The sequence below is a fragment of the Mucor mucedo genome (genome assembly GCF_025094135.1).
Source record: "Mucor mucedo strain NRRL 3635 chromosome Unknown EV154scaffold_61, whole genome shotgun sequence".
NCBI lineage: Eukaryota > Fungi > Mucoromycota > Mucoromycetes > Mucorales > Mucoraceae > Mucor > Mucor mucedo.
The window spans coordinates 20,057-47,848 of NW_026252345.1; the positions used below are offsets into that span (position 1 = coordinate 20,057).

A 27,792-nucleotide genomic window follows, 5' to 3' on the forward strand; every position below is an offset into this window, starting at 1 on the left:
TCCATAGTTCTTACTATTCCAATCCTCACATCATTCACACAAAATACAAGTGAGGAAAATAAAAATGGGACCTGATTCTTTTTTAGAGTGAAGCGACAATTTTAATTAAAAAAAAAAAAAAAAAGAAAAAAAAAGAAGGAATCAATATGTTGTTGTTGACTGTACGAAAAAAAAGCGTATGTGATTTTTTATGTGCGCATAAGTTGGTGAATGGGGTTGAGTGTCGGAAGAGAGAAGAGTGATATATAACATTTTAAAGTTCTTGAGAAGCACCGGCCTTCTTGGACTTGGTGGGCAACAAAGAGGCGTGAATGTTGGGGAGGACACCACCTTGAGCGATAGTGACGTGACCGAGCAACTTGTTTAATTCCTCATCGTTACGGATAGCTAATTGAAGATGACGGGGGATAATACGAGACTTCTTGTTATCACGAGCAGCGTTACCGGCTAATTCGAGAATTTCAGCAGCGAGGTATTCGAGAACAGCAGCAAGGTAGACGGGAGCACCAGCACCAACACGTTGGGCATAGTTTCCACGACGCAAGAGACGATGGATACGACCAACGGGGAATTGGAGACCAGCCTTAGCTGAACGAGTTTGAGACTTGGAGCCAGAAGCAGACTTTCCACCAGATTTACCACCAGACATTTTTGATATAAAAAGAAATTTGTTTTATTAAAAAAAAAGGGAATCAAGCAGAAAAACTCGAAAAAAAACAAGAAAGAAATTAATTTATATACGATTTAAAAAAAAAAAAAAAAAAGTTTTTGGCAAATCAACGTCACGCATTTTTTTTTTTTTTTTTTTTTTTTTTTTACTTTTTTTTTTTTTGACTCTAAGGTGTAAAAAAAAAAAAAAAAAAAAAAAAAAAAAAAATCGTTACTTTTTTTTATGGTAGGGATTGAAAGAGAAGGTTGTATCCACGTGTTGTTTCGTGTTGGTTTTCGCGATTGATTATCTCAAAAAGCCCCAAAATGAACATAATTTTTTTTTTTGAACTGACAAAAAAAAAAAAAAAAAAAAATTAATAATGGGGGGAAAATAAAATAAAAAAAAAAAAAAAAAAAAAAAAAACTTATATAAAACCCAGCAGAAATCTGGGCCCCCCACTAGAAGTCCCCTTTTTCTTGTTCAAATTCTAAATTAAAAAAAATGGCTCCTAAAGAATCCGTTGCTGCTGCTGCTGCCAAAGCCCCTGCCAAGACCACCAAGGTCAAGGCTGATGGTAAGAAGAGAAAGGTCACTCGTCGTGAGACCTATTCTTCTTATATCTACAAGGTCTTGAAGCAAGTTCATCCCGATACTGGTATCTCCAACAAGGCCATGTCTATCTTGAACTCTTTCGTCAACGATATCTTTGAACGTATTGCCTCTGAAGCTTCCAAGTTAGCTGCCTACAACAAGCGTTCCACCATTTCTTCTCGTGAAATTCAAACCGCTGTTCGTCTTATTCTTCCTGGAGAACTCGCCAAGCATGCCGTCTCTGAAGGTACCAAGGCTGTCACCAAGTATACTTCTTCCAAGTAAAGAAAAAAAAAAGAAATTACAGTTTTTTTTTTTTTTTTTATTGATATATGCTATTAAATACTTTCACGCACACACTTCAAAACCAAAACTACACACACTTTTTTTAAAATATTATTTTTTTTAAATTCAAATTGATCCCCCAAAAAACGGCACTCGTTTTTTTTTTTTTTTTTTAATTTTTACTATTTTTGCATTTCTATATAAAAAAAACAACAAAAAAAAACCATGTATACAATTGACTTCTTTTATTTTACTTTATCAAAAAAAAAAAAAAATTTAAGCATTAAGCTCAAACAATAACCACCAGCAACCTTCAGCTAAAGCGGGAAACGAAACGAGCACGAACAATGACGGGTTGAGAAATCGTACCCTTTTGCCAACAACCTTACCATAGCCTTATTGTTTTTATGATGCTTAATTAGAAAAAATCCTCTAATCCCCCATCCCTTTGTTAAAATAGGATGATGCATCACCTTTTGGGAGTGTATCAATGATAATTTACCTTCTCCGTGTTCCTGTACTGTTCACGAACACCGTCAGAGGCAAGAGTCCAGATCGTGTCAAGATGAACAAATAGGACGCCAGTGGATATTGTCCTTCAAGTGGAATTGACGCATAACCCACCTTACCAAAGTATCCAGGATGGTACTTGTCCATGTTCATATGGTGATAATGTTGTCCACCAGCAAGACCACCACCACCTGGATGCTTTCTATATGCTAACCCACACACGACGACCGTGACCAGCTGGAACGTGTCCACGCTTCTTTTTATCGTGCGTCAAGTCTAGTAGGCTAGCAATTGAGGAATTTGCGTAACTGGATACCCGCCTCCTTCATAACATCACAACACACGCTTCTTCCGGTCCGGACTCTCTCTCTCTCTCTCTCTGTGTGTGTGTGTGTGTGTGCTTGAAAGCTAATAAGAGCTTCCACGTTACATCTCTCCCCCCAATAGCATGAGGGGACACAGCATGTGCAATGCCACAGTGTGTCTAAATCAAATGGAAAGTTCCCTCCCTCGTACTTTTGACGTCGATCCGTGCTACTTGAAAAAAAAAAAAAATTCGGCGGACGATAGAATTGTCTCACTCGTGATTTATTGAATGAAAGATTGAGTTACATAGAATTAAACACAAAGAAGAAAAAAAACGTGTCCCTCCCTTTTTCTCCGAGAAAGCGCCGCAGTATTATATAATCACCCGCAGTATAATAAATGCCTTCAAAAAAAAAAAAAAAAAGGGTCTCTTAGGGATAGCCGAATCACAGATCTTACGCTGTGACTACGTGCACTTTGGCTGTTTCTAAGGAAACATTAGCTGTCCTCACTAAGTAAAGCGAAAAACAAAACGGCTTGTGTCTGCCAATGTATCAAATTGTTTTAAAAGTACATTCATATAGTTTAGTGAATAAGTGTGGTACTATAAGCTACTTGAACTGTGTCATAGAGGAATACCCCCAAGATCAAATTACTTTATGTTGGAGTGGGCTCTCTCCTTTATTATTATTGCTGGAAATCCCAACCGCACAACAAGTGCAAGTAGCTCTAGTGGTGTATCTAGTCGCTTAATTGTGATGTCACAGCTCCGCGTTTTTTTTTTTTTTTTGTTCTTGCTTTCCCTTTTTTTTTTTTTTTTTTTTTTATTCCACACTTTTAAACATCACACCATGGTAAGTGCCATGATTGGATATAAACAAGTCCTTAGTTTTTAAAATAAAAAGGGTATATAATAATAGACAACGGCAGCTCGTCCCACATTTGATCCCGCACGAGGTAATGATAGCAAAGCACCTAGTTTCCAGTACAGTGCTCGAGACATTGCCTCGCATACGAAGCTCAAGTTCAGACAACCTGGACAAGGCACTGTGGATGAAATCGGTAATCGCGAAGAGTTATTAGCCGAGTTAAAAAGAGCGGAACAGGAATACTATGAAGAGAAGGAAGGAGGACCGTCTTCTTCAAGGTTGATCCGACAAGACGAAGAACCGAATCATGAAAAGCAACAATTGATGGCTGAAGCAGAGAGGTTAGCCAAGCTAGATAAAGACGATAGTGATCAAGACAGTGATGGGGATGCAAGTAGCAGGTAAAAGATGTATATATATACATATACAGCAAGGATCTCTGCTAACATTGAACTAAAAAGTGACAATGATGATTCAGACGACGATGATGATTCCGATGACGATGACAATGCAGCAGAATTATTAGCAACACTAAAGCGTATTCGTCAGGAACGTGCTGAAGAAAAAGAACGTCAAGAGATTAAAATCAAGGAAGAGGAGCAGACCGAAAAAGAGCAAGAGGCAATGGAAGGTAATCCTCTCTTAAATATCGGACAGGAAAAACGTGACTTTAGTGTGAAAAGACGGTAAGAACTTTTTTTTCTCTTGGCAATACCTGTGTTTTGTACACTGACATTATTTTTTGCTTTTAGTTGGGATGATGATGTTATTTTCAAAAATCAAGCAAGAGGTTTAGACGATAAACCTAAAAAGAGATTTGTCAATGATATGTTGCGTTCTGATTTTCATCGCAAGTTCCTTCATAAATACATTCAGTAAAGTACATGAAAATGACGTGGTTGTACAAAGCTGGGCATTTTTTTTTTTTTAATTCTGTACCGTATGCTGCGGTTCCTCCACTCAACGTGCCAAAAAAAAAAAATCTATAAATACTAGTCTATTTTTTGTCGATCCCTCTTTCTTTTCTTTATTCATTCTATATAAACAAATATATCTTACTTAAAAAAATGAACTCCTCTGATTGTTCTTTAACTATTGAGTTACTTCCTGAATTCGGTTGGTCTATCCATGGCCAACCCATCTATGGTCCTGGCTCTGTCTTTCAAGGTTTTGTTAAATTAAACATGCATACACGTCTTCCTGTCGAAAGAGTGCGTCTTGCATTCTATGCCACAGAAGCAATTCCTGCACTTGAATTTGCTTTAAATATCTCGAGATTCTCCAAAAAGACTTTATTCAGTATCCAGAATACTCTCTGGGACTCAAAAGAGCTCGATCATTTGGATCCAGATGTTGATTACAGCTTTCCCTTCACCATTCAAATGCCAATGATCCAGTTTCCTCCCTCTATCAGTCATCGTAAATATCAATCTCTATTTCAATTGATTGCTATTGTGGATACACCTACACTCGATACACCCACCATTAAAAGTGTGATGCCTGTCACTTGTATGCCTTTTGTCGAGACCAGTCTATTAAAGATGCCACTCAAGATGCATGCTCAAAAGGGCGACTTGTCAGGCTATGTTCGAATGGGAGCACAAGAATTTGTACCGGGTGATCACATACCCATCTCCCTCCACGTGGAAAGCAGCAAAAAGAAAAAGTCCTCCTCTGTCGGCGGAATGGAGTATGTCACTGTGCGACTTGAATTAGTTCAAACCATGTCCTTTATTGAAAGATCCAATGAAATCCCAGACCAAACCAAAACTGTTGCCTCCACTACGTCAAATTTACTGTTAGTGAAAGGTGTTTCTGATGCTGACTTTGAGATCAAGATTCCTGCCGATATCACACCCACTTTTGATTATGGAAAGCTCGTCAAGGTGTCTTATAAGTTACAGGTGTCTGTCGATCAAAAGGGTCCACTGGGTGGTATCTGGTCCTTGTCAGTAAATTGGGAGGATATTCATATTACGATTGGTACTTTAGGTTATGGTATTCGTACTTCCAATGAACTCAAACTCTATACTGAATTTGAAGCTGAAACTCCCACCACCACCACTACCATGATTACTGCCACTCCCACACCAAAATTTATGAAAAATATTGAATATGAAGATGCTTTACCGCTTTATGAAGATAGTAAATTACCCACTTATGAACATGCTACCATTTTATTATAAGAGCAGCAAAATTCCCTCTCTCTATTACATTATACCCTCATTCCCTATTATTCTATTGTAAATAAATAAATTTAGATATTTCCCTATTAAAATTAGATCTTTTTGTTTGTTTGTTTAGATCCCCCTATCATAGTCCATGAGCTACCGCGTGTGAGTAACCTGTGTTGCTCAGCATTATTTAATTTTTTTTTAAAAAAAGAATAGTCGCCGAAAAATATAATGGGATCACAAATGATGTATCATGACACAATATTAAAAAATGACTCTCTTTTACCCAAATAAGTGTAAAAAGAAAAAAAATTAAGGCTTTCCCGCTCTTCTTTTAATGATCGACACACCTGATGTTGTTGTTATAAAAATGATTTTCCTTGTACAATCTAGTTTGACTTTTTTTCCAGGAACATGCTAATAAAAGTTAATATCATGATGATGAAAGCTCCCCTTATTTTCTGTAAAGACTATGACGACATTTTTTTCATCTAGACATTTAAGAATAAAGTTTAAGTTTTCCTTGTAACACGCCCGATGTGTCGGTGGTAAAAAATAACAAAAAAAAAAAAAGCCTTTGTTCCAGAAGAAAAAAAAAAAGGCCTGACTGGAATTATGCGCCGTAGTGTAACATCAAATAAAAAAATTTCATCCCATTTCCGCCGGGTTACGGTACTCTCTCCCCCTACCCCATGTAAGATGCCATGGCCACGAGAAACTCCTTTCCCCCCCTGATATTATCGGTTGCCATGATTTGTTTATGCTTTTCCTGAAACAATGATAAGACGTATAGCAGAAAGTTTAATGTGAACTACAATGCATTGTCATAAACATAAACAACAACAAAAAAAAACGCAATCTGTAAATTTATAGTAGATGCATTTTCTTTATTAAGCACGTTAGTGGTGTTTTATAGTAATTATCAAAAGATATACTGTGGATGTCATAAAGTCTCTCTTGGCCTCTTGGCTTCTTGTAGAAAGACCCTTTAAAAAACTTTGCCAATAGAAAATTCTCTTGGCATGGATTTGACGGGGGGCCTTTGCTTACGTGTATATTTTCGCGTTTTGTCCTACCATGAACTTTTTTTTTTTTTCAGAATGTTGGGATTTACATCACAGGATTTTTTTTTAAAGAAGAAACTTGGGGTTATAAGAAGAAGTGTATGTCGCAAGGAGAGCATCACAGTGAACACTCGCGTCGTATCATCATTTTGTTGCCATTGTGTTCTTCTCTCTTTCTTTCTTTCTTTTTTTTTTATGAAAATAATGATCTGATGTGTTCATGACAAGTACAAATACGAACGATATGTTTTATAATATAAGAGCTCACTATTTTATTAAGTAATGAATGCTACTTGTAAAGGTATTAGTTATTTGATAGAAATAAAAATAAAAACTCCATAAAGTTTCTATTGATCAGTTTAAGGTAAAAACTGTTTGCGTGCGTGCAACGGAAAAAATTTATCCTTTGTTTATATTGTGTGTAACTCAAACAAGATCTGCAAAATACAATCTTGTACGACCTTGTTTATGTAAAGAATGAATTCCAGGTAAAAAAAAAATGGTATATTCATGGGATGATCCTTATTGTCACAATTACACTACAATTCTCTTTCAATCTTTGTTGATTCGGAGGTTTAATGGATTCAGGCACGAAATGAAAAAAAGTAATGAAGGTGACACATAATCTTTTTGAAAAAAAAAAAAAAATACTGCGGTAAAGTGTGAAAATACAAACATCATGCTGCGCCGTGAAAAAGGGAACAATGGGTAAAAATAGTGACATCAGTAAGATGTTTTAGGGTTAATAGAAAATAGAACGTACGAGCTAGTATTTTAATCATGAGCCAGCATTAAATGTCACGACAGTTTTACTGTTGCTTTTCCTCATCGTTATACACTGTCAATATTCGTCTTGATGATAAATAAAAAACAAAAACCCACTTGATATCTGGCAATTATTTTTCTGAACAAGGGCAAAGAAAGACCGTCCCTATTTTGGTCGATTGTAGAGTACAGACATAATAGGGCAAAAATACTTGGCAGTGAAAAAATAAGGTTGCCAATATGTCTTGTCGACTTGGTAAATCTTTGCATTTTACAAAACTATACCAGGTAAAGACATTTTTTTTTCACAAGGTTGAAATCCCAAATTGGAAAAATATTATATATAACCACTTTTTTTTTAAAGTTTTCTTTTCATCATTTTATAAACATAAAAAAAAATGGCAATGCATCTGACTATTTTACCTGAATTTGGATGGTCTATCAATGGACAACATGTTTATGGTCCTGGATCTGTTTTTCAGGGTAAAGCTTGAAGACTATCACCTAGTCTTAATTCGTGTATCTTACCATTCTATCGAAATTTAGGTTTTGTTACTGTTAAAAATATGCCTTCCCACAGCCGCATTACCAAGATCAAACTCGCCTTTTCATGCGTAGAGACTATTTTACCTTACACAATCACACCGGGTATAGTTCGTTCTACACGTAAACCTATCTTCTCAGTCGCGAAAATATTGCAATGCGATAGTACTGCATCTGCAAAATCCACCTACACGTTTCCCTTCACACTTCAATTACCGATGGTACAATTCCCTCCTTCTGTGAAACAATTTTACTACCAATGTGAGTACAAACTGGTAGCTACTGCGGTTGACATGCATCTGCCAGATAAGATCGAGATACCCGTTGTCTATATGCCATTTATAGAAACCAGCTTACTAAAATCTTCCATGCTATTGAACACAACGATCAACAAGGAATTGGCTGCTGCAATCAAGTTATATACTCTAAACTTTGTGCCAGGTGACTACTTGAAGGCCAACATAAAAATTAACATGTCGACACCAGAGAAAAAATATAAGGATATGACAGTAGTAACAGAATTAAAACAACTGACAACTATTCTTGCGTTTCATGATGTGCCAGATCAGGTGAAAACCGTTTGTTCCCAAACACAGGCTCTGGCAATGACATCCAAGAACACTCCTTCCACAACTGATATCGAATTATTACTGCCGGCCGATCTCACACCATCGTTTGTTGGTAATTTAGTGTCGGTATCGTATACATTGCATATTCGATTGGAGCATAAGGGGTCACTTTCAAGTATATGGAAACAGGCGCTCAAAGTTATCAAGATCCAGGTGGTTGTAGGTACTTTGGGCTATGGCATACGATCTTCCGATGCGTTGGAAAGTTACACACACTGGAATGACGATTCCTCTGTTGAGTCTCCTATGCCGTCTCCAATTTTTATGGATAGTATTGAATATGAAGATGCTTTACCGCTCTATGAATCGATTAAATTACCGTGTTATGAAGGACCTACGCAGTGCAGTAGTAACTAATGATGTTGATACATGATTGCTCCCTCACTTTTGTACATTTATTTCTTTTAAAAAAAAGCCCATTGTAATTTTAAATACTTGTAGTATTATACTATATCCCATATGTTATGCCCATATACCTTAATAAAAATATAAAGAATTTACGCCTATGCAAAAATATTTATGTACATCCTGTGTTTATGTGCGGTACCGTATGTATGAAGATCATGTTAGCCTGAGTATAGATCAGGATATGTATGACAAGATCATATACAAAATAAAAGCAACGTCACATTCAAGACAACAACTAATTAATACTTGGCACCTTGGTAAAGACAAGTACGTACAAAAAAAAAAATGGGTGGTTTATGTTTGTACCACAGCTAAGGAAAGATCTGCCAAGCAAGTCAGATTTGGCATCGATCTTTTTTTTTTTTGATTTTGTGCTCTGTCACACTCAGGTATATTTTGTAAACGGTTTTACCGGGATTACAGAATAAATATTTGGATCAGGGCCTTTATTTTTAACGTACTGCGGTAAAGATGAAAAAAAAAAAAAATTAAGGATATTCAACTCGAGTATATTCTGAAAAAGGATTTTGAAATGGTCAGCTGAAGCTTTGGGTATGCCAACCTTTTTTTAGGTTGTCTGTATGGCCACTCTTCCGCCGATCCTTGGGATATTCCGCCGAGAACAAAAATATCGAATTACGAATAAAAAAAAGTATATAAACGTCACTCATAATTTTAATTATCATTTCTATATTCAAAAATAGTGCCTATATAAAAAAAAATGTCATTAGAAATTCATCTTTTACCTGATTTTGGTTGGTCTATCCAAAATAAAACAGTGTATGGCCCTGGATCCGTGTTTCAAGGTACATACATATATATAAAAAGCAATATCACAGCTAAAATGCAACATCCAATTTAATTAATTGAACTTAGGCTTTGTCAAAATTCATATTACAGAAGCACAATTAATAATCGCGGATAAATTACGAATTGTGTTCCATGCATCAGAACAAAGCCTTTGCTCGGGAAGTATTCATCCCGCATATCATAATCAATTGTTTGGAAGTCAAAGAACACTTTGGAAAAGAAAGGATGTACAATCATTGTCAATCCTTACAGCCAATCAAGACATCACAATCCCTTTTATTATTCAACTACCCATGGTGCAATTTCCACCGTCGTACAGTACTGCTTCCGTCAAATATGGGTTGTCGTACAATTCGAATTACAAACTTTCTGTTCACTTGGATTCTCAATTGGAAGGGGAAAAAACACCTATCCTCACAAGTTGGAAGGAGATCATATTCATGCCCATGTTAGAAACCAGCATATCGAAAGAGCCTATTCAAATTACAACTTCGGAACGCCCTTCTAGCTTTTTATTGCCCCAACATGTATCAAGTGAGGAAAGTCCAGAAACAGCAAGCTCCTCAGCAACTGTGCGACTGACTTCTTTGGATTACGTACCTGGTGACGAGATGCCTATATCGGTTAAAATCAGAAATATTCCGAGAAAATCAATTGATTGCCTGAATGTTAAATTACACCAAATTCAGACCTGGAAAAAAACTACACCCACGGATACAGGAGAGCGATACCTAACCAATATAATCGGTCAAAAAGTCATCTATTTGACGTCCACTCAAAGCAACGACAAAAGAGAATCCTTGTCCAATGAAATTGTTTTGGATACATCATTAAATATTCCTTTAGACAGCGTACCTACCTTCACTTATGGCACAGTGTTTTCCATTACGTATCAGCTAAAAATCAGCATCAAAAGAAAGAGCAAGATATGGTCACAAACGTGGGATCTACCAGACATAACGATTTGTCTCGGTACACTTGGATATGGAATTCGATCCTTTGAAAAAATTAACGCCTACTCGACCTATGATAGCATATTTAACAACCAGCAGACAAGTGATAACACATTACCTACTCCAAAGTTTCTTGATTGTTTGGAATATGAAGAATGTTTACCGCAATATAATAACGAGCGTCTACCGGATTACAATTCGGATTTGTGTGTTCTATGAATCAAGTTGATGCCATATGAAATATGAATTTAATGGATTGCAGTCCAGATAAACATAACTGTAAATTAATATAGGATTTTCTTCCTATTGTAAATATAAAACTATGATATACTTTGGTCCTTGTAATTTAAAATAAAAAGCTTGATATCCACCTATAAGTCATGAAGGAGTTTTTTATTTATTTATTCTTAGAAGTAAAAAGCTATAGTTACTTGTTTACCGATAACAATAAATGTTCCAGCTGCAATTAGCACAAGACATTTGCTATGCCCAATAGAGTATAGCATTCACCTTATATATATAAAAGACTTTATAAAAGCCGGAAGAGGGAAAGCTGAAATATAAGTAAGACAGACCAACAAGACAAGAAACAATACAAATTTTCAACATAAAAACCCTTTTAATTCAAAATAACCAAATAATACAAAAAAAATATAACACAAAATAAAAAATAGACTATAAACTAATATTCTAAACAACTAAGCGGACACAAAGCTGAAATACTGTCTTAAAGCATCGGATAAGACCTCTGGAAGAGCATTGATATCACGCAAGACCATAAAATATTGGAAGGGGAATGTTTCAAGGTATGGGTTCATTTGGATACCATATTTACCATCCTTGACTGTATACTTGACATTTGTCATGTTCAAGATGGAATCTTTTTCAGGCTTGTTATCGACGACGATAAAGATCATCATAATTTGTTGATCCAGTGCGTTTCGGACAAGTGCACGGAGTGTATTATGATCTTCACAAATACCATCAGAAATAATCAATTGGAGTTGCCAGAGCTCAGCGTTACCGGGACCAGAAGTGTGTTTAGCGCCTTCAAATAAGCCGAGAGAGGTTTCAATCAAGTTCTTGACATAAGTCTTTTGTTGAGCAAAAGTAAATTGTTGGATAACGTTTGCACCGGATTCAGCAGTGAAAGGCTGATCGAAAGGATGTAACAAACGGACACGCTCACCGAAAGATGTAATCGAGATATTACCAACCTCAAGTTGGGATAATGCCTTAGAAATAAGAGACAATGCTTCATACGCAAGTTGGACGGAATGCGATTCAGACATGGACTTGGAATCATCGACTGAGATCATGACCTGGTATTGACGTTTACTAGGCTTGGTACGACGTAACCAAATTTTATCCTTCTTAAACTGACTTGCAATATAAGGAATGATCTTCTTCATGTTAAGACGTTTACCAGTACGATAATCACCCTTAAGCTTGGTGGCAAGAGTGGGTTCAAGAATCAAACGGAGTTGTTCACAGAGTCCCATAGCGAGATCGTGTGTTAAATTTTCATAACCTTGCCAGAGTTCACGAGCCTTGTTGATATCACGGCCTTCTTCACGCCAGTCGGACACCTGGGTTTCAAGCTCATCTCTCATACGCTCAATATCTTCTTGTTCAAGGGGTTCACGAGATAAAACAGATTCATCCATGGTCAAGATATCATTCTCCTCCATCATTTGTTGTTCAGGAAGCTTCTTACTGAGAATAGCACCTTGGTTATCACCAGCACCGGACATGTCAAGTGTATCACGAGCTAAAGGCATAGTATCAACATCATCCATTTGTTCATCGGCCTCCATTTCACCAGAGGTTTCCTTGGAATCTTCTTTTTCTTCATCCATGCCACCCATCTTTAGATCTTGGATTTGATCCGGTTGAGCATTACCCATGGTTTGCATATCGTGAGCCTCGTCATCATTTTTGACATACTCGAATGAATCATCTTCATTGACCTTGGCTTCTTCGTTATCAGGATTATCAGTCTTCTTTTCTTTCTCTGAATCGGCCTCTTCTTCTTCATTTTCAGGCTCGTCATCAAGATCGGCAAGTCTTCTACGCCATTTCTCTAATGCGTCACCCAAACTTCTTTGAGGATTAGCTTGAGCTTGACTGGCATCTTGTTCCTCAGCACCATCTTCGGCTTGTTCTTCTTTCTCGGCATCCTCTGCTTCTTCTTCGTTGGACTGATTGGCACCACGTTCGGATTTACCCTTTTGTTCTTGCTTATCAGCCTTTTCATCTTCAGCATCAGCCGTATCAGCGGTATCATCTTCACCTTCCTTCTTACCAGCTGAACTCTTACTTTGCTTTCCAGATTCACCTTGGACACCAAATTGATTATCGGCGGTAGCGTCACTATCAGGCTGCTCACGGTTTTGAGCCTTATTCTCTTCATCAGCATCTTGCTCATCTTCCTCAATTTGACCATTCTTCTTTTGTTGTTCAGAATCACCAACTTCGGGAGCAACTTCTTCATTTTCCTCCTTTTCTTCGTCACCGGAGCCATTCTTCTCCTCGTCATCTTCACCTTCACCTACTTCGGTATCCATTTGAGCGGAGGCATCAGCCATTTCCTCGTCTTCGTCTAAACCTTGCTCAACATCATCTAAAGCATCATGGAAGGCTTCGGCATTCTCATCTTCTTCGGGAAGTTGTTCTTCACCTTGAGTGGGAGCTTGCTCATCCATATCCATGGGATCATTCATATCTTGACCTTCTTCTCCTCCATCTTCATTATCGTCGTCACCATCCATATTCATATCATCAGGAAGCTCTAAAGTTTCGGCTTCAGGAATATCGGCATTGAGCTGCTCACCAGCCTTGTTCTCAACGTCATCCTCATCTTCGCCCTCTCCTTCGGCCTCATTCTCCTCATCACCTTCCTCCTTATCATCCATCTCCTCATCACCGTCTCCTTCATCACCATCAGCCTCTTGTTGATTTTCATTCTTGTCGGATTTTTCAGGCTTTTCGCCCTTGGAATCAGGTTGTTGATCGTTTTCATCCTTAGCAACAATTTCAGACTCTTGTTCTTGCTCTTGATTGCCTTGATCTTCAACGGTTTTATCACTTTCCTTCAAGTTTTCTTCGGCCTCATCGCCCCACATCTTATCATCAACAGCATCAGGATCCATGTCATCGACATCACCAATTTGCTCATCAGGATCTTCTTCGTCGTCTGAGCTATCAGAGTCGTCTTCGTCCTTGTCATCTTGTTCGGCATCTTCAAGATTACCATCGAAGTCGTTCTCCATGTCCATACCATTCTTCTCTTCCTTGGTATCTTCCTTTTCATCATTCTTACGCTCTTCGTTTTGAGTACCAAGAACTTGTTCTTCATCCTCAATTTCCTCACTGACGTCCTTGTTACCTTCACCTTCACCCATACCGGTACCACTCATCGTACCATCGGCATCACCCTCCTCACCGTCATCGGCACCAGCAGGCATACAGAAACCCTTAGTAATGATAATACTGAAAGAATTAACAAGACAATAGGTCATCTTAGCCATAGTCTTGTGATGAATTAACATCTTACTGAGAGTATGTTGGACAATGAGCATGTATTGTTGGAGGAAAGGATAAGTTTCTTGTAACAAACGAGAGATCTCGTCGACAACATCGGCAGATTCAGGACGAGCCATAAGGTTATGGGCAATCGTCAAAACTTCAACACATCGCTTGGAGGCAGATTCAAGATGAAGAGCACTGGCAAGCTTAGCTTGTTTACTGTTTTGATGACGGATATAATCTTGACCCATATCTTCAGTCTCCTCTTCCTCTTCTTCTTCGGTGAAGATAGACTTGGGCTTCTCAAGGGGGGCATTGGCCTTTTTAAGATCTTGGATAGACACCAAAGCAACATCAATCAAACCATAAATCTTCTCACGAAGATCAACAATAGTGACCTTTTCGGTTTCTTCTTCTTGTACTTGATTGATAGGTAAGCGACGAATACTATCGATATACTGTGTAATAGGGAACAATACATGGCTGGATTGAGGCAATACTTGCATAGCACTAATCAATAAGGTATGGATCAATTCAATCTTTTCGGAATGAGACTCGATCAATTCTTCAACATCAGTAGTCAATAAAGAAAATTCAAGACCAGTAGCAGATCTAGGATAAAGATAACGTTGAACATAACAATAGTCAATAGTCTTTTGGATCTTCTTGATATCACGAGCCATGTCTTGTAAGTCCTTCAATGTTTGTTGACCGATAGATCCAGCTTGAAGAGTAACGACAGCCACAGCTTGATTCATGAACAAAGCAAGTTTGTCGATATGCACCTTGTGGTTAGTCAAGCGACAGCCAAGTTCAGCATCGCTAGCGATAGGCTTTCCTTGAGAGAAAGAGTCATACAAGGATGCAAGTTGAACAGCACCACCTTGAAGGATTTGCATACGCTCTTCGACACGAGCCAAAATAGTACGCTCCTTACCAGTAAGACTGAACATATGTTCAGTGGCACTCAATGAACGTTCAACCTCAAGCATAGAAAGATCTTTACTAACATTGATACTGCTAATTGTTCTCAAATGAGTCATTCTAGCAATACAACGATAATAGTAATCGTTAGCTTTCTTCCATTGTTCGACCATATCGGCAGTTGCACAAGTGTAACTAGATAACTTCTCTTTTTGAAGATCTCTGCTTTGTACAACGGATTCCAAGTCGGCAACTTGTTGACGGAAAAGAATGGCAGTATCAGCATTAGCCTCCTTCATAATACCAGGACGAGACTTGAGACCAATACGGCGAAGTTCTTTCAAAAAGTCAACTAACGCCTTTTTCTTCAAAAGCTTTTGGTTCTTGACGGTAGACTTGTTTTCTTCGGTCATGATAGAAGGAGTCTCTTTTTGGAAGTACTTGATCTGCTCAATCATTTCAGTCATAAAGGTTTCCAAAGGAAGTTCTTTAGTCTCATCATCAGCGATAAAGATATCCTTGCGACAATAAGCGCGCATTCTGTTTAATGTAACTTGAAGGTTACTCAAATGCTGCTTGACAACAGGAGCAGAAGACCAATCGAATTCGGTATTAGGTTCAGGCATGACAGTAGTACCAGTCCAGATATCTGCTTGGGAAAGTTGATCAACAAGACCACGGTTCACATCCTTGGCATAACGCTTATCATCACCAAATTGATACATGGCATGCTCCTCATTATAGTTTGCAATAATGGTCAACATGGAGTTGTTCAAAACTTCACGATACTTACGGATACATTTATGGAGTTGTCTATGTGTTTTGGCAGCACTTTGACGAAGAGCATAAATGTTGACATCCTTCCAGGTAGCGATTTTCACAAAGTCTTTCAAATCCTTTTCAATAGGCTTACGTAATTGAGCGAGCATGGTGTTAGCATGTTCTTGGAATTGAGAGTAGTACAAATAGACGTTGCGCAAAATAGTTGCAGTTCTTTCATAGTTCAATTTCTCGCCTTCAAAAGTAGACAACTGTGCTTGAATCTTGGTTTGACGATAGAAACTATCAATCATCTTGAGACGAGGTTCGAGTTCAATAATCGAGGCACATTGGACAAATTGATCAAGAGCACCCAATAATTCGCGGGTATTCTTGGTATTTTCGGCCTCAGAATCGCTCTCAAAAGATGTGTTATTGACAGTATCGTAAAGATGGAACCACCAGGTAAAAGCAGCATCTTGTTGGTATTGCTCTTGAGCAGCCAAAAGCTTAGGCCAGCAATTAAGTTCGAGTTGTCTCCAACTGACAATTAAAGCGATTAACTCTTCACGTTGATCCTTTAATGAGACATGCTTAGCAGCATATGCTTCCCAATCTTCGGACTTTTGTAACAAAAGTTCAACACCAGTCAAGAATTTGGCAACAGGTGAAAGAATAGAGAAAGTCAAGATACGATCACAAATCACAACTAATTGTTCAAGAATAGCATGTTCAGGCCATTGTTCAATGAGTTCCAAAATACGAGCCTTGAAGCGATTGACGATAGGCTCGATACGCTTAGCCTCACCGACATTTTCGCTTTGGTAGAAATCGTAAATGTTATCACTGGTCTTGGCGAAGGAATTTTCAGATTCGAGACGGTTGATAGTTAAGGAAGTTACACGAAGATGTCCACCATTACATATACGATCGGTAGCATTGGTGAAAGCAGAGTTAGCCATAGTAGCAAGTTGACTGGCAACAGCATAAGACTGGATAGTTTCGCGATCCCAGGACTTATCGGAACGAACGCAACTATCGCGGTTGTAGGTTTCAAACAGAACTCTGTGGAGATGACCGATACGATAGACATCTTCGTCATCCAAAACAGAGGCTTCTTCGACATCAGTAGGAATAAAGGTCTTTTTAGCTTGACCGTCATCTTCAATATCTAAATCAGCAAACTCCTCGTTAAAATCAGCAAAAATCTTCTTCAAATCCTGCTCTTCGAGCTCTTCATCAGTAGGAGGCTCATATTTTCTTGCACGAGTTTTGAACATAGCTTCCTTTTCAACAGCCATTTTACGCTTGTACTCTTCAGCGGATTTCCAGACTTGGATAATTTCACTGAACAAAACATTAACGGAAATAAGATCGTCTGTCTTCATGTAAGCATTAGTGTTGACACCAATTACAAGACGTTGAAGAATGACAATCAAAAGACGAAGGTAGAATGCCCATTTTCTGTTTGTGGGAGCTCTTTCGAATACAACTCTCTTGAGTTTAGCGATCTTTTCGGGTGTAGCAAGAGTGTGCCAATCAAGGTCATAATCATGATGAGATACATCAGGATCACGCACAAGAAGTTCGATAACTTCAGCTAAGAACTTGTCGGTGGAATCTTTTCTGGCATTAGCAGTCAAAATACGCAAACCATACTTGATATCATCAACAGCGACAATAAGAGGTTGAAGAATATCTCTGTACAAGGGGAATTTGTGATGAACTCTGTCAACGAATTGAAGAGCATTGCCTTGTAAAAGATTTTCACGTTGTAATACAGAATCGATACCATTAGCTTCAAGATCAAGCAACAAATTTTCAACATTGCGATCGAGCATACTCTTTTGAAGGTAGCGTAAATCGACAAAGATTTCATCTAACTGAGATTTGGCAGGGCGAAGAGAGAAAATAGTGGCACTTTGGGAAAGCTCAGTGTTGATCTTATTCAAATTAGACTGTTCTTGATTGATAGTCTTGTTGGTATTGTTACCAGTGTACACAGTTTCAATGTTGCTACGGATTTCAATATTATCAGTGTGTTCTTGCTTCTTTACGTTCAACAAGTTGACATGAAGACGAGGCTCAGACGTAGGATCGACGGGATAATCGGGGATGTATGCAGATACAAAAGCCAAGCCCAAAAGAACACGAGCCTTACCAGCAGCAGAGTAGAAACCAACATCATCCTTACTTCTCAAATGGCGAATACTATCACTGACAGAAATGAGTGCGTTGATATAAAAGCCATTGAAGTCGACACCTTCCATAATTTTTGAGATTTCGGTGAATACCGACAAAGCATCGTCATATTGAGAGCTAATATTTTCAGTAGAATAGATTGAAGATCTCAAAAGTGTCTTGGTGAAAGTAGTTATCTTGGTGAATTCAGCGGAGATGGCAATGTAATGTTCGTTAGGAATAACTTCGGAAGAAGCGTTAAGCAACTACATAAAGCAAAGTTAGTATGTCAGAACAGTATAAATTAAATGGAGGATCCATACCTGACGAGCCATAGCAATGAGCATAACAACTTCAAGTGCTTTTCTATCCTTCAAATTGACATTAGAAGTGAGGAAGTGCTTCAAATTCTTCAGCTGAGTAAGAGCGTTCTCATAAGCATCTGCAGGCATCTTATCCACGGAACTCAAAATGTTCAAACATGCAAGAGTTTCTACACTTTCGAAAAGACTGAGAGAACCTTCAGTGATACCAAGATCCTGTAAAAAAAAAAGAGGGGCTCGTTAATTTAAAATAAATGAAATTGAAGGGTAGTATATAGACTTACAACTTCTGCATCAGAAGGAGTTAATTGGTAAAGGTCTTTCTGGTACACACTCGAACGCCAAAGACGTTGATGATAAGTATAGGCAGCATCTTGAACCATACCGGGAAGCGCTGTGGCAATGTTTTCAGTATTACCTGAGTCCAAGAACCAGATCATTCGTTGATAGGGAACCATATCGAGAGGGGGTCGAGATGTTTTGTTGAAAGCGAATTTTCTGAACTTTAACATCTCTTCGACCAGCTTCTCCATGGCTGCAGTGTCAGAAGAATCACAGGCAGCAGTATAAAGGTTAGCAATAAGTTCCATCTCAGTGACGACACTAGTGTAATCATACAATGGCATTAAGGCAGTATCCCAATACGTGTCTCTTCTAATATCACCTTCAGCGGGTGCAGACGATTCAAGTTCACGATTGATATACTCAGGCAGCTTACGGAGAGATTTCAACACCTTTTCAGCATTCTCGGTATCGTTTTCATCAACGGCATATAGTGTAGCAATACCTTCAACCAAAGCTTCTTTGGCTTCAGATTTGGCACGCAATACAAGAGATTTAGGACTAAGTCCATCTTCGGAATCAAACTTGTAGGAGTTCATAGTAGCATTAATCTTGTGTAATTCGGCTTCAAGTTCATGCAAAGACTCGGAAGACAAAGTAGAGGGACAGAAGTATTTCCATAAAGCCTTCATAGATTTACTGGTGTTAAAATCGAAGCCAGACATGATATTTTCAATATGACCGAAAATAGGATCCATTTGAGCGCATTTGACACCTTCGGCAGACATAAGATCTTTCATAATTCTTAAGATGATCAAAAGATTATCGAGACTGAGACTTTCCAATTGTGTAAGGTTCCAAGCGAAATCACGGGCATCAAGAATTTTGTTAAAGACTTCAAATGTCGAGGAAGGACAAGCATGATAGTATCCTTGATTGATCCAGGTAGCAAAGCTAGACTTGATAGACTCGAAAAGAGGATAAAGCTTAGAGACGACGGGATGCAAAAGTTGACTTTCACTCAAACGGCCCTCATGGAAACAATATGACTGTTGAAGAGAAGTCAAATTACCAACCTTGAGACGTTGAGTAGCAGTGCGCATGTTCTTATCGGCATACTCTTGCTTGTGGAGACGAATCAATAAGTGGTAAGCGTCACGGGTATACTCCAAAACAGAAGCATTATAAGAAACACCCTCTTTCATATCAGATTGGATCTTTGACAATTCCAAAAAGGTAGGATGAACGTACACTTCTTTCATTAAATAACCTAAACGCTCCAATACGGTAGACTTGGTGCTGACTGCCTGTTGAGACATGTAGGCCAACCAACGCATACGAAGACCATAATCTTGGTAGGTCAAATGTTCTAAGAAATAATCACCAGCAATTTCGATCTTCTTTAACTGAGCAATATCTTCGGAATCAAGAGTTTGCAACAAGTAGATGAGATAAGCACCTTGAAGAGCAATGGTTGCAAGAGCAGAATCATTTTGGAACAAAAGACCGCCAATAAGGAAAGGAGAATTGGTAGGGCTAAGCATATTTTGCAGCAAATCTTCATCGGGGTTGGGTTCCAATAAAGCAACAAGAGCTTCGGGGGCTTCCTTGATATCGACAAATACTTGGAAGAAAGATTCGCGAATTGCATTTTTAAGAGATTGACCACGTTGGAGACGTTCAACAAGGTAAGTAGCAAACAACAAGTAGTCTCTGACATTTTCACCCTTAGCGAAGTGACGACGTTGGGCAGTTGCAGCACCTTGTAATCCATTTAAAATCATTGGCAACTTAGGTCCACGAACACCAAGAGAATTGGCAAGCTTAGTAACATCTTGGGTGTTCTTGTTCCAGTTGGAGTCAACTAATGAAATTTCAATACCACGATTTCTCATGGCACGAGAAAGTTCACCATTTTGAGGATCAACAGTCATAAACATTCGGAAGTTGGGGTGAGGTGTAATGACCTTCACGGTTCCATCAACAAGACCTCTTTCATTGACCATAAGAACACCATCATTTTCAAAAAGAGGATTCAAACGATCAAGAACAGAGGGATTACACATATTGGCGTTATCGATGAGAAGCCAGTGACCTTTTTCAAGAGCATTGATCAAAAGACCATCAATCCATTCAAACTTACCAGCGACAGTATCACTTTCGAGTTTTTGAAGATTTTGAATAAGAACAGTAACAGCTTCAATAGATTCTTTGGCTTGTACATCAACCACTGATGCAGAGTTTAAGCAGTTGATGACATTGGTGACAAGGGTATAATCCAAAGAGCCAGCTTTAGGGTCGGTAGAAATAACCTTCATTTGATGCTTACTTTCAAGAGCATACCATGAATCATTTAGTTGGCGAATCAGTTGCAATACAGTACCAAATTGCTCACTTTCAGCGGAGAGGGTAGCGAAATACATCAGTAAATTCTTTGATGCATTGCTGATCATTACGTGAAGACTGTCCATGACAACTTGACGATGACGGTTCAAATCAACTTGTTCGAAACCACCAAGTAATTCCATCGTATCTACACTATTATTCATAGCAAATTCTTCCAAACGATTGCCACTCATTTTGCTTAAAAGACGAACAAGTGATGTTTTTCCGGAGGCAGAAGGTCCAGTAACAATAGCCATCCAAGATGATTCTACACATTTCATTAAGGACTCAAGAGGAGATAAGAATGATTGTAAAATATGATCCTCATGTTCAAATATATCGATAGAACTTTCGGTCTGTCTTCTGGGCAAACGGGAATGTCCAACAATGAGAGAATTGGCGGATACATGATAGCTTGGCTTACGAGAGCGGTCATACTTGACGTTAAACACGGACTCGTAAAGTTGAACAATTTGCACGCGATCATCATGGGTACGCATACGTTGCATGTAAATGATATCAAGATATTCTGCAGGATCGGTAACGTTGTCCTTCTGCATCAATTCCAGCCAACGGAATACATCACGTAAATTGAATTCCCAGGGACTACCCTTACGACCAAAACTACAGCGAATCATAGTTTCTTCGTACATTTTGTTGTTAAAATCGATCATCTTGGCCATGGTAGTAGGTTCAAATTCAGGGAATAAATGAGAACAAATGAATAAAAGATCATCTGAAGTCAACTGTTCGACGTAAACTTGAGTGAAACGATTGACGAAAGATTTAGGCAAACCCTTACGACCACCACCTTGTTGAAGAGGATTTTGAGCACCAAATACACGGAAATTCTTATCACAGAAGAATTCTCTGTCGAGTTCGGGGATATAAACAGCACCACGATGATCCAAACAAGAATTAAGGCCTTCTAACACAGATTGCGAAGCCAAATTCAATTCATCTAATAAAACCCAGTCACCAGCTTTCATTGCTTGCAAGAAGGGAGCATCTCTCCAAGCAAACTCGCCACTGTTACCGCCTTCGACAGGAAGATCAGAACCAAAAAGATCCATCAAATCAGTCTGTTCAGACAAATTGATACGAACCAAGTTGTGACCAGAAGCCGTGGCTAAAGCAGAGACCAGACTAGTTTTACCAACACCAGGACTACCTTCAAGCAAAATAGGCTTTTTCAATTGCATAGAACGGATGACGCGCATAGCATTATCGGCTGTTGTAGGAGCCAACAATGTAAATTTGATATCGGTCTTGGCTAACTGGCCGCGAGGAATTTGGAAAGGACCAATAGCAAATTTATCACCAGCAAATTGAACTCTATCCTTAGTCTCGCCCAAAATCTCAAGCTCTGTTGCATTAGGCTTACCAGAAAGATGACGGAGGCATTTAAGCCTGAAATCTTTGAGTGTGCTGCCAGTCAAATAAGAGCCAGAAGAACCATGGGAACCTAAACCATCAAGCAATACCAAACAGCCACCATGAGAGAAACTCAACTCAGGGTTTAATCCAGAATCAACAGCAACATTGATAAATTTAACCCATGAAAGAACATCACGAAGAGACACAACTGTACGGCTTTGACCAAGAGCTTGGGTATACCAGGAGATAAAATCAAGCATCTTCTCACTATAGCCAGCGAGAGCGGGATGTGTCATCTGTTCATCGATAATCTTAATCAAATCATCTCTATCAGTGACAGAGGGAACCCAGATTTCGGTAAAACGATTTCTTAAGGCAGGAGAAAGTTCCTTTTTACCATAATCACCACCAGGGTTCATAGTAGCCAAAAATTGGAAATCTTTGGTACCATAGAGCTCCTCTACATGCTTACCACCCTTTTCGGCAAGGACCAGAAGACGACTAGGTTCAAGGACAGAATTTAATCTTTCAAGTACAGAATCATCGGCAAGAGAGATTTCATCAAGTAAGAATAAGTGACCGTCTTTCATTGCTTGCACCAAAGGACCATCATGCCATTCAAATAAGGCTTGTGATTTATCGGGATCTTCGCTTGTTTCTTTGATACGAACAGGACGTTGACCACCAAGCAAATCACCGGTTTCAGTATTTTGATGACAATTGACAATATGAAGTTCACGGTTATAGGTTTCAGCAAGCATTTGACAAACAGTAGTCTTACCACAACCAGTTTCACCAACAAGTAAAACAGGTTCATTATGTTGAAGACAACGAGCTACAAGGTTGAATAAACGACGCATTGCCTTAGTCCATACAAGTTTGGTATCCTCGCCAGATTTGGCTGCATGCTCAGTGAGCATGCGATCATAGATAGCATACTCTTCAAGATTGCTACAATCATACATAGAGTCCTCGGAAATTTTGACCTTCATAATCTTCTCAAGAACTTCTTTGACGACCTTCTTTTCTTCGTCCTTACGACATCTTTCGGCTAAGAGCATGTAACCATTTTCGGCCAGTTCTTGGTAACCTTGAGGGTCACGACCGGCCCAACGGAAAAGATCACGGAGAGTAATGAAACCATGCTTTTGTTCAAAAATACGAGTACTTTGTCTACGTTCCATCAACTCCTTGTACACCTTGACAAGCTTGTTACAATAAGTAGGAGCAATGCTACAGCGTCTTGACAGAATAGTCTCTAGTTCATCTTCAGGGATATCATCGAAATGAAGTTCGAGAAAACGATTACGGAAGGCTCTGGATAATGCCTTACGACCACCATAGAGACCAGCGGGATTTTGGGTAGCGAAAAGCATAAAGTGAGGATGGGGCTTAACCACTTCCTGAGTTTCAGGAATTAATAATTCTCTGTTATCATCGAGCAAACGATTGAGGGCTTCCAAAACATCAGAGGGAGCTAAATTAAGTTCATCAAGAACAATCCAGTAACCATTACGAAGAGCTTCGACTAAAACACCTTCTTGGAAAACGAGCTTTCCTTCGCTGTTCGAAACATATGTACCAAGATATTCTTGAAGATCAGTATGTTCGTGGTTATTGATACGAACAAAACGGTGACCAGTCTTCTTGGCCATGTATTCCACCATTGAAGTTTTACCAGCAGATGTAGGACCTTGGATTAAGACAGGGAATTTTCTGGACATAATCACACGTGCAAGGTTGAAAAGTTTAACTTCGACAGATTTAGTCAAAATATAACGTGTATCATCTTCAGGTGGGTATTGGCCTTGCTGCAACCAGAAGTAACCAAACTGGATAAAGTCCTCGGCAGGCTGACGGGGAATTTGAGTGATGAGATTCTTAGGATTAGGCACATCACGCAATATAGTTTTGAAGATCAGGTCGCGCATCATAACCTCACTCTCTTTATCGAGTTGAGTTAAGAAAGTCATACAGAAGCCTTCGTAAAGAGAACGTCTTAATCCATAAGTAGGGAAAATCTGGGCAACATAAGTTAAGGCACGAGCCAAGGTACGCATACTGAAATGAGGACGCTGATTTGCACCATCCACAAGCTTGTGCTCAGCAGCCAATTTTTTAGCACTAGTGTAGAACTCTGCGACATCATCATAACATCTTTCGTCACCCGAGGCAATGCTAACAAGGTATTGTTTAACGATTTGTAAAAGGTCGTCATAACGGGCATCAGGAGGGTACACATAGAATTCAGTGAATCTGTTACGAAGACCAGGAGGTAAGTCACGCTTGCCTACATCGGTAGCAGGATTCATACAAGCAAAGAGACGGAAATTGGGGTGACGCTTGATAGGTTCAACATCACCCTTCTCAGTCAACAAGAGGGATCCATGAGCATCTTGAAGGAGGCCTGAAAGACACTCGAGGGTTTCGGTTGTGGCCAAATTGATTTCATCAAGTAAAATCCAATCACCTTGACGAACAGCCTTTACAAGCGAACCTTCCATAAAGTTGAATACGAACTTGTTTTGAGATTGTACTTGCTGAACTTCAAATTCCTCGACGCGCTTGGTAAAAACCTTCCAAGCGTTACGGAGTGTAGGAGAAGATACCTTCTTGCTTTCGACGTTTTGTTCTGCTTCGAATTTTTGTTGAGACATTTTCACGGCTTGCTTAAGAAGAGTGACAAAATTGGCCCATTTTTGGTGAATAAATGTCTTGCGAACCATTTCTAAAAACTTGATGTTTTTCTTGACAGAAAAAGTCTTCTCGAAAAGACGCTCAAAGTCTTCCTTCATGGGAATAGCCAATACTTTACCATCAACAGGCTTGAAGCCACCTAACAAATCGGAACTGTCCGATTGTTGAGACAAATTTACGACAATTAAATTTTGATGAATCATATCAGCCAAATGTTGAACAACGGTAGTTTTACCAGTACCAGTCTCACCGACTAATAACACAGGTTCGGTCAAGTGAATACAGACAGCAATTCTTTCCATCAAACGCAAAGCGTGACCAGTTGTTGCAAAAGGTCTTTTCTTTTCACGCTTAATCATTGCTTGCTTTTGCTTTTGCTTACCGCTAGCAGCAATTGATGACAAATTAACACGGCCGATACGAATAGTTGAATCTTCTAAATCCAAGGTTGGCTTATATTGGTCGACGTAATTACGAACTAAATCCTCTGAAATTTGAAGTGGTCTACCGATCGTTTCCAGAACAGTCATCCAGATGTTATAATCGGGGATCATACCACAGAAACAATCATTTGCTTCACTGAACAAATCTTGACGAAGAGATAAATCCATGCCAACAGTTGTTGTATCATTTAACTTTTCGCCGATCAATAAATCAACACGATGACACCATTTCATCAAATCACGGGTTGAAAGGAAACGGCCCATTGTTGATGAAGCTAAAGACGAGAAGTTGGGATCTTGATACATACCAACCACAGTTTGGAAAAGAGTCATAACATGTGTAGCAAAATCACCGATGTGGGTGAACTTTTGTCGCACAACTGCTTCCAATTCATCTACAGTAAGAGGTTCAACATGCACTCTGGTCCATAAATTAGCACCCGTCATTAAGTCGCCGCCTCTTGAGCTAGTTCCTTTTCCAGATCTAGTGGGAATGAATGATCGTGTACCAAATAATTGGAATCCTTCCTTAGCCTTGATCTTCTCACCGCGAGATGGAATAAATAAATGTCTTGTTTCCAAAAGAGGTAAAAGAACAGACAAAACTTCGGCAGGAGCTAAATCGATATCTTCAATCAAGACCCATCTGCCCTCCAAAACGGCGGTAGTTAAAACACCAGCCTGCCAGCGGAAAGAACCAGGAGTCGAAGTGGATACATAGGTACCCAACAACACCTTAGGATCCGTTTGATCACCCAAATGGATCTTCACTAACTCTGCTCCTCTTCCAGTTCTACTTGCAAGTTCTTCAATGAGCGATGTTTTACCTGCACCAGTGACACCTTCTAATAATGTGGGTGCACCAATGGATAATGCAAGACTAACAGCATGTAAATTTTTGGATGTTGTATTCGTCAGTACGAGCTTGGGGTCGAAAAAATGCTTGACAGATTCCTCTTTGTCCGAAGAGTTCACTGTTTTAGGAATCAAGACACCGCACAAGTTGCAAGTAAGTGGGCATAAATCGTCATTAGAGAGCTTATGGTGATTATGCTCCGTATCATAGTCGTTGTGTAAGAAAGAAATCTGATCGTCCGCTAATTGTTGTTGTTCCCATAAACTAAGAAATCGGATTAAGTTAAAAAACATTTCAAATACTATGATACACAACATACCTTAAGAATCTAATATCAACACGATTTCCATCAATTAAAGTATAAAGAGGCTCATCAGATTCATCCAGGGAGTGTCCGGCTCCCACGACTGAAGTCAATAAGTTCTTAATTTGGGCATCACTTAATCCATAAACTTTGCTGAGACATAAGACTGTGGTGTAGCGAATACATGCATTGGGGAATTGAAGTAATTGAACTAAGGGTCCCCAATTCCAAAGTGGTGTAAAAGTTGATGTAGAGAAATGAAGTAGTCTATATGTTGTGATGAGTAAATCTTGTAATTCAGCTGTCAAAGATGATGTGACCTACAATAGTCGGGGTTAGTTTTTCAATGAATTATAATCTGCATTTAATTATCGTACTTCTGCTTCGCTGAAAGTGTTCAAGTGATTCAATCTTTCGAATAACGAGGTTGAGTGGGTAAAGTATGTTACAGCCAAGCTACATGATAGGTTTAGTATAAGAATAGTTGCATATGAGCTGAGTATGTATATATTACCTTTTTACTTGCGGTACAATGGGAAGCACAGTGCTAAAAGCCTTTGCAACCAATTCAATTTTATATACAGTACTGCTAGCGTTTGGTGATAAAGGAGCAGAGTCTAAGAATGTGGTGAACCCAGGTAAAGTCCAGCGAGCAACGAGATCAATAACAATAGGTCGGAATAAACGTACAACACTTGTTGTCCATTCTGGTTTAAGCATTGATTTTGACACTACGTCAAGTAATTGTGATCTTGAGTTTGTTATAGTTGGTGATTGAAGTAATTGAAGATCTACACCTGCAAAGGTTGAGCCTTCAACTAAAGTTGACAACTGAGTGACAGCCTTCAAGAGATCAAACGCAAGAGGGTCAAAAGTACTGCAGTCAGTGACTTCAGTGACAGTTGTCATTATTGTGTCCGAGTCAATCATTTCTTCTTTAGTTTTAATTAAGTGAAAGGTAATAAAAACGTAATCAAAATGAATAAACTAGCGAACTAATGTTATATGAAAAAAAATATTTTACCTTCTTTGCAATTAAAAAAGGAAATATGATTGTGACAGCGCAAATGGACGGCTTTTATAAACTTTTTGCTGAGCGGCCTTAAAGCATGTAATGCAAGGAAAGCATGAAAACTTAAATTACTTACTGACGAAGGTCATTTCGATCACCTTT

The 27,792-nt window shown here is 38.9% G+C and overlaps 7 protein-coding genes across 7 annotated transcripts; 5 read left to right on the forward strand and 2 right to left on the reverse strand.

The window, feature by feature from the left end:
* Positions 1–252: 252 nt before the first annotated feature.
* On the reverse strand, positions 253–877 carry EV154DRAFT_512610 (histone H2A; the record flags this gene model as incomplete). Its single annotated transcript, XM_051601938.1, has 3 exons — positions 830–877; positions 764–769; positions 253–667 (listed from the first exon to the last, which is right to left on the reverse strand). Exon 3 carries the CDS (start codon positions 647–649, stop codon positions 254–256), a length of 396 nt encoding a protein of 131 aa, XP_051456402.1. The 5' UTR covers positions 650–667; positions 764–769; positions 830–877.
* Positions 878–1,300: 423 nt separating this feature from the next.
* Positions 1,301–1,705, forward strand: EV154DRAFT_512617 (histone-fold-containing protein). The gene is made up of 2 exons (XM_051601939.1): positions 1,301–1,564; positions 1,685–1,705. Exon 1 carries the CDS (start codon positions 1,325–1,327, stop codon positions 1,526–1,528), a length of 204 nt encoding a protein of 67 aa, XP_051456403.1. The 5' UTR covers positions 1,301–1,324; the 3' UTR covers positions 1,529–1,564; positions 1,685–1,705.
* Positions 1,706–3,149: 1,444 nt separating this feature from the next.
* On the forward strand, positions 3,150–4,251 carry EV154DRAFT_512625 (Pre-mRNA-splicing factor Cwf15/Cwc15). Its single transcript, XM_051601940.1, has 4 exons — positions 3,150–3,198; positions 3,265–3,614; positions 3,675–3,899; positions 3,966–4,251. Exons 1-4 carry the CDS (start codon positions 3,196–3,198, stop codon positions 4,090–4,092), a joined length of 705 nt encoding a protein of 234 aa, XP_051456404.1. The 5' UTR covers positions 3,150–3,195; the 3' UTR covers positions 4,093–4,251.
* EV154DRAFT_512627 (uncharacterized protein) lies at positions 4,252–5,491 on the forward strand. Its single transcript, XM_051601941.1, has one exon. It carries the CDS (start codon positions 4,281–4,283, stop codon positions 5,397–5,399), a length of 1,119 nt encoding a protein of 372 aa, XP_051456405.1. The 5' UTR covers positions 4,252–4,280; the 3' UTR covers positions 5,400–5,491.
* Positions 5,492–7,579: 2,088 nt separating this feature from the next.
* EV154DRAFT_512628 (uncharacterized protein) lies at positions 7,580–8,902 on the forward strand. Its single transcript, XM_051601942.1, has 2 exons — positions 7,580–7,699; positions 7,763–8,902. The coding sequence occupies exons 1-2, from the start codon at positions 7,615–7,617 to the stop codon at positions 8,743–8,745; spliced, it is 1,068 nt and encodes a 355-aa protein (XP_051456406.1). The 5' UTR covers positions 7,580–7,614; the 3' UTR covers positions 8,746–8,902.
* Positions 8,903–9,498: 596 nt separating this feature from the next.
* On the forward strand, positions 9,499–10,947 carry EV154DRAFT_512630 (uncharacterized protein). The gene is made up of 2 exons (XM_051601943.1): positions 9,499–9,602; positions 9,673–10,947. The coding sequence occupies exons 1-2, from the start codon at positions 9,518–9,520 to the stop codon at positions 10,776–10,778; spliced, it is 1,191 nt and encodes a 396-aa protein (XP_051456407.1). The 5' UTR covers positions 9,499–9,517; the 3' UTR covers positions 10,779–10,947.
* A 215-nt stretch (positions 10,948–11,162) lies between these two features.
* Positions 11,163–27,610, reverse strand: EV154DRAFT_603539 (uncharacterized protein). Its single transcript, XM_051607355.1, has 6 exons — positions 27,133–27,610; positions 26,996–27,074; positions 26,634–26,938; positions 18,559–26,578; positions 18,275–18,490; positions 11,163–18,217 (listed from the first exon to the last, which is right to left on the reverse strand). The coding sequence occupies exons 1-6, from the start codon at positions 27,546–27,548 to the stop codon at positions 11,258–11,260; spliced, it is 15,996 nt and encodes a 5,331-aa protein (XP_051456408.1). The 5' UTR covers positions 27,549–27,610; the 3' UTR covers positions 11,163–11,257.
* Positions 27,611–27,792: the final 182 nt, after the last annotated feature.

What these genes read in the sequence shown, in the direction of transcription:
- EV154DRAFT_512625 (XM_051601940.1), top strand. An exon ending in GATGGGGATGCAAGTAGCAG is followed by an intron (nt 3,615 to 3,674) that starts GTAAAAGATGTA and finishes TGAACTAAAAAG; the next exon opens with TGACAATGATGATTCAGACG. An exon ending in GACTTTAGTGTGAAAAGACG is followed by an intron (nt 3,900 to 3,965) that starts GTAAGAACTTTT and finishes TTTTGCTTTTAG; the next exon opens with TTGGGATGATGATGTTATTT.
- EV154DRAFT_512617 (XM_051601939.1), top strand. Translation starts at nt 1,325, where the DNA reads ATGTCTATCTTGAACTCTTTCGTCAACGATATCTTTGAACGTATTGCC.
- EV154DRAFT_512630 (XM_051601943.1), top strand. Translation starts at nt 9,518, where the DNA reads ATGTCATTAGAAATTCATCTTTTACCTGATTTTGGTTGGTCTATCCAA. An exon ending in CCCTGGATCCGTGTTTCAAG is followed by an intron (nt 9,603 to 9,672) that starts GTACATACATAT and finishes AATTGAACTTAG; the next exon opens with GCTTTGTCAAAATTCATATT.
- EV154DRAFT_512627 (XM_051601941.1), top strand. Translation starts at nt 4,281, where the DNA reads ATGAACTCCTCTGATTGTTCTTTAACTATTGAGTTACTTCCTGAATTC.
- EV154DRAFT_603539 (XM_051607355.1), bottom strand. Translation starts at nt 27,548, where the DNA reads ATGATTGACTCGGACACAATAATGACAACTGTCACTGAAGTCACTGAC. An exon ending in ACACTTTCAGCGAAGCAGAA is followed by an intron (nt 26,939 to 26,995) that starts GTACGATAATTA and finishes CGACTATTGTAG; the next exon opens with GTCACATCATCTTTGACAGC. An exon ending in TCATTGCTATGGCTCGTCAG is followed by an intron (nt 18,218 to 18,274) that starts GTATGGATCCTC and finishes TGCTTTATGTAG; the next exon opens with TTGCTTAACGCTTCTTCCGA.
- EV154DRAFT_512628 (XM_051601942.1), top strand. Translation starts at nt 7,615, where the DNA reads ATGGCAATGCATCTGACTATTTTACCTGAATTTGGATGGTCTATCAAT. An exon ending in TCCTGGATCTGTTTTTCAGG is followed by an intron (nt 7,700 to 7,762) that starts GTAAAGCTTGAA and finishes ATCGAAATTTAG; the next exon opens with GTTTTGTTACTGTTAAAAAT.